Source organism: Adiantum capillus-veneris, chromosome 2 (assembly GCF_014529385.1).
Source record: "Adiantum capillus-veneris isolate H3 chromosome 2, ASM1452938v2, whole genome shotgun sequence".
Taxonomy (NCBI): domain Eukaryota; kingdom Viridiplantae; phylum Streptophyta; class Polypodiopsida; order Polypodiales; family Pteridaceae; genus Adiantum; species Adiantum capillus-veneris.
This window is the reverse complement of record NC_140932.1, coordinates 64,769,338-64,782,020: the sequence shown is the minus strand read 5'-3', so window position 1 is coordinate 64,782,020 and position 12,683 is coordinate 64,769,338. Positions and strand designations below refer to the sequence as shown.

Sequence of the window (12,683 nt, the reverse complement as noted above, 5' to 3'; positions counted from 1 at the left end):
AAAGAAAGATGATGTGGCAAGCCGCTGCGTCATCTACGTGATAGTAGGACTTTATACACAGTTGGACATTGCGGCTTGAAAAACAAAGCAAAGCTTAAGCGTGAGAGAGAGTGATTTCCCTGCGTCCAGCTATATCATGTGCGCATTGATGCCCGTGCGGTAGCTTCCTTGTTTCCAAGCAGCTCTGTAGTTAACCTTCCTGTGCGCACCCTTTGAGAGATTCAAATCCAAAAGGTCGTGAATTGTGACTTTTTGTGAGTAAACAATGTACATGGGTGTTTTTGTCGGTAAGATTTTGTTCGACCACTTAAAAGAAGAGGGCGTGCGTGTCTTAGCTCTCCTATTGGATAAGGTAGCTTTCGGAGGGCCAGCGCTGGTCTGCTTCAAAAGGTACACACATTGCGTATATAGACGAAAGCATTTGAGTCTCCAGGTGGCACCACGTTGGAAACATTGTTTATTGACGGCGTGAAAAAATCCCAGCTGGCAAGACCGTGTGCTCTCGTGGCAGTACCAATCCACTTGCTGACTAGGACTCCCGCATTCTAAGTGCCGGCAGCCATACGTTCTCTCATGCAGGCAGCAGCCCTGGGGCCTGGGCTCATAAAACGCAAGCATGCACGCGTTCTTTCTTTTTCTCTTCACGCAAGCTCAACTGCATTGTGACACATTCCTTGCATTTAATCATTGATCTCTCTCTCTCTCTCTCTCTCTCTCTCTCTCTCTCTCACACACACACACACACACACACACAAGTTAGCCATCACAAGCGTAAACGAAACACAGAGTAATCTCTCTCTCTCTCTCTCTCTCTCTCTCTCTCTCTCTCCCTTCTCATGGACTCCCTTGTAGCAGAGATCTCTTGTGGGCTTGCCAGAAATACCCATCTTCCCCCTCCCAACAATATCAGCGCAAGTACTATCCCACACTCCCTTTCAGCTCCTCCTCAGACGCTCTCTAAATTTAATACCTCACGGCAACCCACAGCAACAGCATCAACAACAGCTCTTCTAAATGCAGACAAGAGCTGCAAGAACGCGACGTCGCCGATGCTCCCGTTGCCGGCCCCCACTCTCTTCCCCTCATCGCTTAAGTTCCTCTGGTTTGGAAGGGAGAACCCTTCCAAAGCGCCAGATCAGACCTCCCCTATGCCTCCGGACGTCGAAGATGCCAACAACAATCAGGATCTAACCAAAGCTTGCACTTGCTTCATTGATACTGACGACTCAGGATCTCATACATCAAACGTAGCTCATACGGATACCTTTCAAACAAGTAATGTAGAAGACACCTATGAAGTAGATAAGCAAATTGCAATAGAGATGGACTCTTTAACGCCCAGGAAGCATGTTGTCACCGGCCCCGATAGTCGAATTAGTTGGATATCAAGGATTTTGCAGCTGCGGTTGCGGAAAGATATCACCAACTGTGATCAGCTGAAGAACTCCAAAGAGCTTCTGGAGTCTTCCCTGTCTAATATTGCTGAAAAGGAAGCTGAAAAAACGCCCTTGTTGGATCCATGTGAAGATTTCTCAGAACTCATCAATGGCATTGCTGTACATAAAGAACAGAATGGTGCATCATCTTTTGATTGCAACGACAATGAGGACGACGATGTTGATCTGGGGCTTTGCACACTAGAGACAAGCGAAGAGAGAGTGGTGCATGACCGAGAATCGGTGTCGATGTTTCTTCACGAAGTTCCTGTAGCAGAAGTTCAAGCCATCTCCAAGTTGTGCTTTCTCAGCAACCTTGCATACATTATCCCTGAAGTGCAGGTAAATATTTAGCTTTGCATTTGTCTGCTCGGTATACCTATTATGCACCTATTTAATTGAACTTGTTGCCATGGACGGTGGCTCTCTGTTGTGTTCTTGCCCAGAGCAAAGGCCTTCTGAAAGACCACCACTTGGCCTTTGTCACCTCCTCTCTAGTAAAAAAAGAGGAGGCCGAAGCGCACGCCTCGTTGGAACGAGCCATCATGCAAGCCAATAAGCAAAAAAGAAAAGCAAAGAAGCATGATGGTCAGAAGTGTCAAGTGGAGGAGAGTAATCCAAAGGATTCATTTGATCAGGGCGTAGAGCCAGCTAATTATGATAAGGCAGCATCATCAAGAGAAGATATGCGATTGTTGCCGCCGGATGCCATATTGAAGGCAGGTGAAGAGGCTTCATTGAAAGCCCAAAGCAGCTGTCCTTGTGAATGGTTTATATGCGACGACGAGGCCAGCAACACACGGTATCTTGTGATTCAGGTATATTAGCATATAGGACATATATGCACGAGAAGTTTTGGACAATTTCTCACAATTTGATTCCCACATTGTGACTTACCTCAACATCACGAGTTTCGGTGAGGGAGGCACCGCATACCTAGCTAGGTACGATTTTGTTTTGGGGGGGGGGGGGGGGGGCAATCCCCTGCCCCCAATCGTACCTACCTAGGTATGGAGAAGCTCATGATGTTATGCATTGTATGAAAAACATTGAAAAAGACTCCGTTTTCCTACATGGGAATATTTCTAAATCTTCTTGTGATACTCCAACTACAATTCTGCCAAGCATTGTATCTGTAAAGGCTTTGCATATGCCGATATTGAATTATGTATACACATCACATAAATTTGCATGTCTAGGCCGCATCTAACGCATCGGATGCATTATTTATTGTACTGTGCTTGATGCAAAGGAAGTAACCATGGCTCCTGTTGTGATAGGGCTCCGAGTCTTTGGCTGCATGGCAAACCAATCTCTCTTTTGACCCTACGAAATTTGAGGTTTGTTCCAAGCTTTCCATCTCAGCTTATAATGAAGTTTGAATTTTTATTTTTTTTTGGTGTAGGTTTGTTTTTTGCAGCTTGCAAGATGCATTGAAAATAAGCATGCTTCACTGTTTGTGAGAGTTCCCTGGATCCTTTACAAGCATTCGAAAGCACCATAAAACCCTTGGCCGGAGACCTGCGCGCAACGGAAGGTTTAGTAAGGTTTTTGATGGGAAATAAGTTTCTGGTAGCAAGCAAAGATTACGGGATGATCGGAAAATAAGATTCGAACTCCGCTCGGTGGTTGGGGTAATAGAGCAAAACCAACATTGAAAGGATACACGGAGCCAAGAGACCCCAAAAATCTCTGACAGGGTTTGAACTCAGGACCCGGCTAGTGAAAAAACGAGAGAGCTGTATCATGTATGCAATGTCGTTTGAGAGAGAGAGAGAGAGAGATACCTGCTTGTAAATATGACGTGCAGGGGCTTCTTGGGGTGCTCGTGCACAGAGGCGTCTACGAGGCCGCGCAGGGGCTTTACCAGCTGGTGGAGAAGGAGATGGTGGAACACGCACGTAAAGGGTCGCACGCCAGACTGTGCTTCACGGGGCATTCGCTGGGAGGAAGCCTGGCTACGCTAATCGCGATGATGCTGGTGAGGAGGGGGGCGGTGGGGGCCCGGGCGGTAGGAAAGGTGGTCACGCTAGGGGCGCCCTGCGTGCTGTGCGCGGGGGAACGCGTGCTACAGCAGCTGCGCTTGCAGGAGCAGCAGTTTGTCAACGTGGTGATGCACCGTGACATCGTGCCGCGCGCCTTCGCGTGTGACTACCCGCTCCACGTGGTCCGCCTGCTGCAGCGCCTCAACGGTACCTTTCGTGACCACCCTTGCCTCAACGTTCAGGTACGGCACAGCATTCTACATCTCTCTTAATTATTACGGATTATAAAGCCATGTGTGTAAATAAAAGTCTCTTTTTCTTTTCGTACATTGGAATTTCCACACGGCTTGTTGCCATCGTGTCAAGTGTGTGTTTTCAATAACTTTTTCAACTCGAATGCTCGAGCTCCGTCAAGTGTCCTTTCCAAACATGCAAAATTTCTTTTTGGCTTTTTAAAAGAAACCTGAGTGTTGTGTTGGGTTAGCGAGACTCCTTTCATTTCACATCTTGACATATTTGAAAACTTATCTTTCATTTCACTTTCATTTCATATCCTTGACATGTCTTTACTTTTCTTGAATTCTATTGTTTTCATTGCATGATAGAGACTTATCTTTCATTTCACATCTTGACATGTCTTTACTTTTCTTGAATTCTATTGTTTATTGTTTTAGAATGCTAAAGTGAAGATTCACCTTGCATAGATTTTAGTAAATTTTTTACACATACATACATGTTTTTTTTTGCATTCTATTGTTTTAGAATGCTAAAGTGAAACTTCACTTTGCATAATTCTAATAAATTCTATACACACATATATATTAATTAGTTCTTTTTATTTCACCTTTCATTTCACAACTTCACATGGTTTTACATTTCTTGCGTTTTATAGTTTGATTCCAGTCAGTGTTAACGTTCGAGAAAGTCTCTTTTATTAAGCGGCTGCTGATTGAGTTTCTTCCTCACAAAGAAGAAAATCAAAAAATTTTAAAAGAAATTTTGAGATTTGCAAAATTTTTGGATGACTTCTCACATATTTCATCGGTTTTTCTTCCGTTTACCATGGTTTGTAGTTAGCTAGTCTCAATTTTCAATCGGCTCAAGACTAAGCTGAGGCAATCCTTTCCCAAACACTGATACCAGTTTAATTCAACCTAAGAATTTTATCACTTTCTTATTGTTTTTGAAAGCCGTCGTGGCCCTTTTACTTATTTGAATTTGTCAAGAGGAAATTTTAGAAAAATAGGTTTATTTTTTGGGTTTTTACATTACTTTTCTTTAGTTTGGGACAATATTTCTCCTTTTTCCCCTTGCCCTGAAGTGGCATTTTTGAAATTAAAAACAACACGATATTAAGTTGAGACACATTTTTGCCGAACACTGACCGCACAAATGAGAGCGACCATTTAGACAAGGCAAACTGACGTGAAGTACGAGCGGTCTCAGTGTTTGGGAAAAGTGTGTCTCAACTCAACTTAGCTTTTGTTGCGGGTTAGAAATTCAAGACAATGTAGCTAACTTGAAGGAAGAATTTGGACTAGCTAGTCACATCTAATTCATCTTCATACAAATAAAAAATTAAGTATTACATGTGCTACTGTAAGAGATGTGTTCCTCCCTACTACCTTCCTCGCGTTCATGGTTGAAAAAAATATATCCTAGAAGCGTTTCTTTACAAGAGTATGTATTTTTAAGTACATCAAAATATTTTCTGTACGGAACAACGTACGATACATAAAGATCCGCCACATACAATACATTTGGAACCACTTTGGACTCGAGGCCACCGTACAGACAAACGAGACAGGCAATGCTCTATCGATTGGTGTATTGCAACTATCGCTGGGCAATGGGGAATGCACCAGCCAGTGGTATACAAGAGACGTAGAAGCACACAAATTTCTCCTTGTATCCCTCTCTATTTTTCTCTCTCTACTCTATGTTTTGCCTGCTTCTCCCCTCAAGTGATGGAAACCCTCCCTTGCAAACTTGTGCCCCTCATTGTCGATAGAGACCATTGCTCTCGATGCATACAAAAGTTTGTGTGTGTGTGTGTGTGCGCGCGCGTATTTGTGTGTGTATCTATTCTCCATGTGTCTCCTTGTCGCTTTTTCCCTTAGAAGCCATGGACGATGATAGCATCTCATAGATTGCAGTTTCAAAATTTGACTAACCTACTGAGGTCACCGACATGGGATCGACATGGGATTGAAACTCCAAGTTTGATAGGTCTGAAAAAGGAGCACTTAGGTATTAATGAATATATAGGTCAAAATGAGTAGAGTACTTAATAAAGGTTAACAAGGTGATCTTGGAATATCAAGTAGCCATGCTAAAAACCTACGAGCCTCCGAACAAATAATTCGTATGCTTGCAAATTTGCAATTCTATTCTTTAGATACTAAATGGAGAAGGAATGAAGTAGGTGCTTCTAATTTTGAAAACGCTCTTTCTTTCTTCTCACTCTCTCACTCACTCTCTCTCTCTCTCTCTCTCTCTCTCTCTCACCCACCTTGCACATATTGTGAGGATTAGTGTGGTTACGGAGGATAAATTATTGTTTCATTCATGACTAAATAACACTAGTTTTGATTGTTATAGAATAATGCTAATGACGCAGGATAATGAAAAAGTAATCAAGTTCTCATTGCAGCATAGTGTAGCATCAAGTTACATTCCTTGTGAGCATAGAAATGAGCTCAATATATAGGATAGGAGGAGTGGTAGGTTGGATGCCATCATTTGTGAGGTGTCACGAGTTCTTCAAATCAACGAAAATGGATAAGATCATGAGGAAAACTTGTATGCTTACTATATGTATCTCTATCCATGTGTAGATGGGTTAGAAAGGTCCATGGGTCATAGATATATCATGGGGGCGTCATTATACATCATCAAATCATCATGCATATCTAGGGAGAGGTTCCATAAAGCTAGGTAATCTAGGGTTATCTCATCATAAGCCCTCCTAAGCTTATATTATTCTAGTGATCATGTCATGGTGTCATAGTGCTTAGGTCTCTTGTTCTCATGGCATTTCTCACTACATGTAACAATTTACGGTTCTCAATTGGATACATGGTGGCAATTTTTATCAAATTTATTGACCATGGTTCAATCAGATACAACATGTATGGTCTCATGAGATCTTAAGGTTCATACACAGTCAAAGAAAATGCTATGTATGAAGAGGGATGTGTCGCCTCTTTTCATTGTTGATGATGCCCTTCATGGCGTAGTCATCATCTTCATAGTTGTTGTGGTTGTTCTTTATGTCATCTTCATAGATGTCTTCATGGTCATCTCCATTCTCCTTATTTTCACCTTCATGTACTTCGTGTTGAAACTCTTCAAAGTCTTCAATCTCCTGCATGTACTCCTTCATGGTGCTAATGAAACCTTTATGTGCTTGAAGTTTTTGTGAACATCGATCTTTGTGGGATCCATCATCTTCATAGCTTTAGTTTGGATGGAGTGCTTGGCTTCACCAGTTTGGCTTCCTTACTCTATGAGTGTGCTCAAGACAAGTATGTGAGGTAGATCTTTCCCGACGAGGGCGAGTGTCTATACCTTTGAGTGAAATTACAATGAGCATGATATCGTCATCTTCATTCAGAAGATTGATTACATATATGTCAATCAGATTGTGGAGAGCATGGAAGGTTTGAAAGTCTTTTGAATCATGGCTAGCTCTGCAAAATCCCATGACATCAGTGTAGGAGATTGCTCTACTAATTACATTGTGAGCCATGGCAAATGATTCTGAAGCTTCTCTAATCGAAGAAGTCCTTAGGTCTTTAGGAATGGTAATGTTCTTGATGCTAAGAACCATTTAGAGGATGAACACTCTTTCCAAAACCTGCAAGGCTTCATAAAATTACTTTGACAATAATTAGGACTCAAATAAGTCAATAATCCCCTCATTGGAAAAAATCCTCAACTCTGTAGCGATCATATTCTGAAGCTAGCGCACGGGATGGTGGATGTTTTTGCACCGAATGGGTTGCCCTTAGTAGAGCAAAGCTCCTTGTTGAAGGAATTTTCTTCAATGAAAGCCATTGGTGCGAATAGTGTCTCCGAGTGTCGTGCACGGATAGACCTAAATCAACTGAAGTCAACGCTATGGTGCATCAAATGACGCAATTGATGACAATCCATGTTGTGCACTGGTTGGTCAAGCTCAGTGCGAGTGTGGGATGAATGGGATGAATGTATGGCATGCACTTTCTTTAATCCATTTAGAAAAAATCTTGATAAGTTATGAAAAAAGAGGGGTCAATCTATTCATGTCCACATTTTAATAGAGGGGTTTTTTAAGTATAGCCTACGAATGTGTGTTATATAGGGGGGTTCTTAACAGTGGATCCCTTGAGCTTTCAAGCTTCTTCAGTGAGCATGATCATCACGCAAAGTGAATCAAATTCTCAACAAAAATGCATGAAAGAATAGGGAATTGTGCAAGTGAATGCACGGTATAGAAATTGTTTCCATGAGACAAGATAGTGTAGATAATGAACATCCCAACATGGACATGACACAAAATTGAAGATATTCCATGAGACAAGATTGAAGATCATATTGTACATCCCAACAAGGACATGCGGTAAAAGACATTTTTGAAGCAAAGAAATAATTACAGACCAGGGTATCGCAAATCGGTGACAAAAAGAAAGGTCTATTTCAACTTAGACTGCCTTGTTTGAACCCAACAAAAATTACACACTATGGCAAGTGCTTTGCTATGCCCAATCAATATCATAAAGAAAGATTCATGGATATCATATTTCCTGTAGAGGCTAGCGCATGCAAGGTTACCTGTTGGAACTTGGGCTACACATGTCCACAACAAGATTTAGAAATCTTTCATGTAGGAAAAGGGAGACTTGTTCAGTGTTTTTCATACAATGCATAACATCATGAGCTTTTGCTCGGGAGCCACTACATACCTAGCTAGGTATGTCGTGCCTCCTTCACAGAAGCTCATGATGTTGAGTTAAGTCATAAAGTGGGAATTATTGTGACAATCTGACCAAAACTTCTTGTGGTCCATGTTGTGACATACCCCACCAAGGTTTGGAGGAAGAAAAAAAAATTCCATTATTAACTTTGGCACGTGGAACTAAATATAACTTTGCCATGTGGAACGAATCGAAAATTTTTATTTATCACCAGTCCACAATAGCTGCCTAATTTTCAACACTTTACTAAGGCTTTATGTAGGCCAAAAAGAAAATGCAAGTGCCTCATCGGGTGAGGAGGCACACCCATGGAAAAGGGTCAAAGTAGCCTTTTTTTTTTTTTTTTCAAGGGTTAAAATAGCCTTAAAGATGGTGTATGTTAGGAAATGAATTGCGAGTATGCCCAAAAAAGAAAAACGAAATGAATTTTACACCTCTGCCCCCGCATTTAAGGTAAGTGATATGGGTTTGTTGGCCTACGTAACTTTCTGGGATCCATCATCAACCGTTGGATCTAGCTTGTTGATTAGTGCCACATGGCAAGTTAAATGCTTGACGAAAGTTTCTATTTTCCTATTTCGTGTAAAGTGGGACATGGCCTAAGCTTTGGCTTGTGTTTATGTAGGCCATTGTGAGAGATCTTTTGACAATAATTTTGTTTTTCTATATTGGATAAAGCTTGTTGATTAGTGCCACATAGGATTGCCAAGGATGACAAACTTTTTTCTTTATATATCTTGTCGAAGGGGCACTACCTTTGCATTTGCATTTCTTCTGGTGGTGGGTCTAAGTAGGCTCCCAAACTTTAGTTGTTGCACATCCTCTCTCTCTCTCTCTCTCTCTCTCTCACACACACACACACACACACACACACACAATATAGTTTTTTTAAAAGGAAAAAAAACATGAAAGCGGTTCTTGAAAATTCTATGTCTAATCAGTGTCTGGCGGTTGTATGCAGCATGTCTTGTACACGCCAGTGGGGCAGATGATGATATTGCAGCCAGAGAATGCACAATCGCCTAGGCATCCACTCCTCCCCTCCAAAGCATGCCTCTATCTCATCAACAATCCCCCCCATGAAGAGCAAGAGCAAGAAGAGGCCATGAGAGCATTGAGGGAGGCTCAAAGAGCCTTTTTCAACATGCCACACCCCTTGGATGTGTTGAGAGACCTTGGTGCCTATGGCTTTGAAGGGGCCATTTCTAGAGACCATGACCCTCGTAGCTACAAGCAAGCCCTCAACACGGTCCTCATCCAGGGCTTGCGACGCCTTGGAAAGCTAAAGAGACAAAGTCGACACTTTGTCCTTACAGTGCATTCTCTCTCCTCCTCTCCTACCCCTTCCTCCTCTTCGCCCCATCTCAAACGCCATCCTCTCATTCCCTCTCAACACGTCCACATGGGCATCCTCTTCATTCTATCTAACTTGTTCTCATCCTTTCTCTCTTGGGCATAAGCTCTTTGCCCTCCATTCTTTACCTACATTTGTGACCTCATTGAGTTTTAGATAGCTTTGTTCAATCATCTTAATCAGTCACACTATTGGAAGACAAGAAGGGTTGGAAGACTACTTGCATGAATGTTTATGAACTAATATGGGACCTGTGTATTGTTGAGGTTTTAAAAAAAAACATAGCTTCTATTGGAAAGCACAAAAAGATCAATGTTGGATTTATGTTCCTATGATGCAATATCAATTATACAATGGATGCTACATTAATGCATAAAATTTTATCGTATATAGTAATACACTAGTAAAACGATGTTGCCTTCGGTGGTGACATTGCCCTTCTCACCCTCAAACCTCTTGCTCTTACTTAGCGTTTCTCTCTCTCTCTCTCTCTCTCTCACACACACACACACACACACACACACACACACACAAACAAACACACACACAAATGTGGAGAGATGTATCATCATCACCATAGTACATACCTCTCTTTCTTTCTATATATATGCATCGACATGAATTCTCTTTCTTTGTGCGTTTGCTCGCTGTCTGCATGGCACACTGGCCGGGGCAAGGATAATATGCCACATGTTTGGGGGAGGGAACCAGAATCCCTTCCCCATTATAAAGAGAGAGAGAGAGAGAGAGAGAGAGAGAGAGAGAGAGATCGTCTCCATGTTCACATCTGCGACGGGTCTTGCTCGCTCTTACCATTTAGTTATTGACTATTGTTGGTCCCTCCCCCATCTATTTGCAAATGGTCATAAGTCTGCTTCTCTACATCTCTTCAAGTCCCTTCAATTATGCCTCCTGCCTACCCCTCTTTTTGCCTTGTTGGACATGGGCAATACACGCAGGATATTGGTGTTGGCCCTCTTATATAACTTTTGGGCTTGTGGCATTTGTCTCGTTCTATTGTTGCCTACATACACAAAGGCCTCTCTCTCTCTCTCTCTCTCTCTCTCTCTCTATTGTTGCCTACACATAGAGGCCTCCCTCTCTCTCTCTCTCTCTCTCTCTCTCTCTCTCTCTCTCTCTCTCTCTGTGCAAGTGTGTGATTCACTCTTTGATCCTACCACCTCAATGTAGCTCTTGGCCACTACGTCGGGCACCCACCATGGCAGCCTACACACATTTGCATTTTGATGAGACACTGCACCAATCACTATACAACTTACACTTGCCTTGTTGACAATCAATACCCTTCCATGTTGCTCGCCCCACAACGCACACATGTTGCTTCACATATATGCACATGCACATCACAACATGCGTTCACAAACAAAAACACCTCTTGATCGCTTTCTTATCTCTTCATCTGTTGCATTGTCGTTGTACTTATCTTTGTTACCGCAGGAAAGCTACATGATACATCTCTCTCTCTCTCTCTCTCTCTCTCTCTCTCTCTCTCTCTCTCTCTCTACACTTAGATGCCTCCCCCTTATACCTATTGATATGCACAACAAAAAAGTGAGGTTAGAAAATCTCTCTCTCTCTCTCTCTCTCTCTCTCTCTCTCTCTCTCTACACTTAGATGCCTTCCGCTTATACCTATTGATATGCACAACAAAAAAGTGAGGTTAGAAAACGTCTCTCTCTCTCTCTCTCTCTCTCTCTCTCAAACACACACACACACACACACACACACACACACCCGATTATGTGAGTCCAAACCTTGCAACTTTGGACTTGTGTAAAGGCAAGCATTTTGCCATTAAATGATAGTGTAATATATAAGTGAGGTAGATTGATTATTGCAGTTTTCGCTCAAGGAGAAGGTCATTTGAAATTCCCTCTCTCTCTCTCTCATCATTCTCATCTCTCTCTCTCTCATCATTCTCATATGGCCTTGAATTTTTCATTCAAGAGTGGTAAATTGGCTATCCCTTATCCCTATGGAATATTAGGTTTGAGTGCAAGACTTATCAAACAGATCTTTGAGGTGTCTTGAGATTGCTAATATGACGTTAAAATTGGTCTTGTCTTCTTCTTCGGTTGCCTCTCTCTCTCTCCCATTTTTCATTGTCTTTGGAAGAGAATACACTTCTCTCTCCCAATGGCTCACTTGTGTTGACTCAACGGAGCACATGATTCACAACTAGTCTTTAGTATTAGAAAAAGTGCACCTTAGCTTTGAGCCAATTATGAATTCAAGACAATTGAAGTAGAGAATTATTGCTTAAATTTGTTACTGGGATGATTTGAAGTTATTCCATGATTCCATGATGTGTTTCCATGATGATCACAAGTCGTTTGTATTGATCGTTTTATTATTGATATAGTTATTATTCTATGATGTGTTTTCATGATGATGACAAGACGTTCGTATAGATCATTCATTTTATTATATGGTTATTATTCGATACATTTAGTCCATGATGCCATTATACGTTTCCATGATGATTATTTGTATTGATTGTTTGTTATTCATCCATGGAGTTTTAACATGATACCATGATGCAATTTCATGATGATTACAAGCTGTTTGTATTGATTGTTTGTTATTCATCCATGGAGTTTTTACATGATACCGTGATGCGATTTCATGATGATGAAAAGTGGTTTGTACTAATCGCTCATTTTATTGATATGGTTATTTTTCCATGAAGTTGTTTCATAATGCCATGATATGTATAAAAAAATCTAAACAGCGTTAAAAATAAAATTTAGTTACAAATTTTCTACTAAAAATTGTCTTGCAGGGATTTATGTATGTTCAAGGCAAATGCTTTTCTCGAACACTGCTACTCCCCACTAATTGATACTATTACACCCTTTAGAGACAGCCCCATCAACTACATTTCTACCCTCCAAAGCAATGTTTAGGAAAATTGTGTCTCAACCTACAA

At 41.5% G+C, this 12,683-nt stretch overlaps 1 protein-coding gene across 1 annotated transcript in view; it reads left to right on the top strand.

Annotated features, from left to right (window-relative positions):
- Positions 1-561: 561 nt before the first annotated feature.
- Positions 562-12,683, top strand: part of LOC147462894 (uncharacterized) — a 16,750-nt gene continuing 4,628 nt past the window's right edge. The window contains exons 1-5 of the mRNA XM_086485935.1: positions 562-1,778; positions 1,883-2,254; positions 2,717-2,776; positions 3,247-3,663; positions 9,341-9,694. Of these exons, the coding sequence (XP_086342061.1) occupies positions 837-1,778; positions 1,883-2,254; positions 2,717-2,776; positions 3,247-3,663; positions 9,341-9,694 (2,145 nt within the window). The 5' untranslated portion in view covers positions 562-836. The remainder of the gene's footprint in view (positions 1,779-1,882; positions 2,255-2,716; positions 2,777-3,246; positions 3,664-9,340; positions 9,695-12,683) is intronic.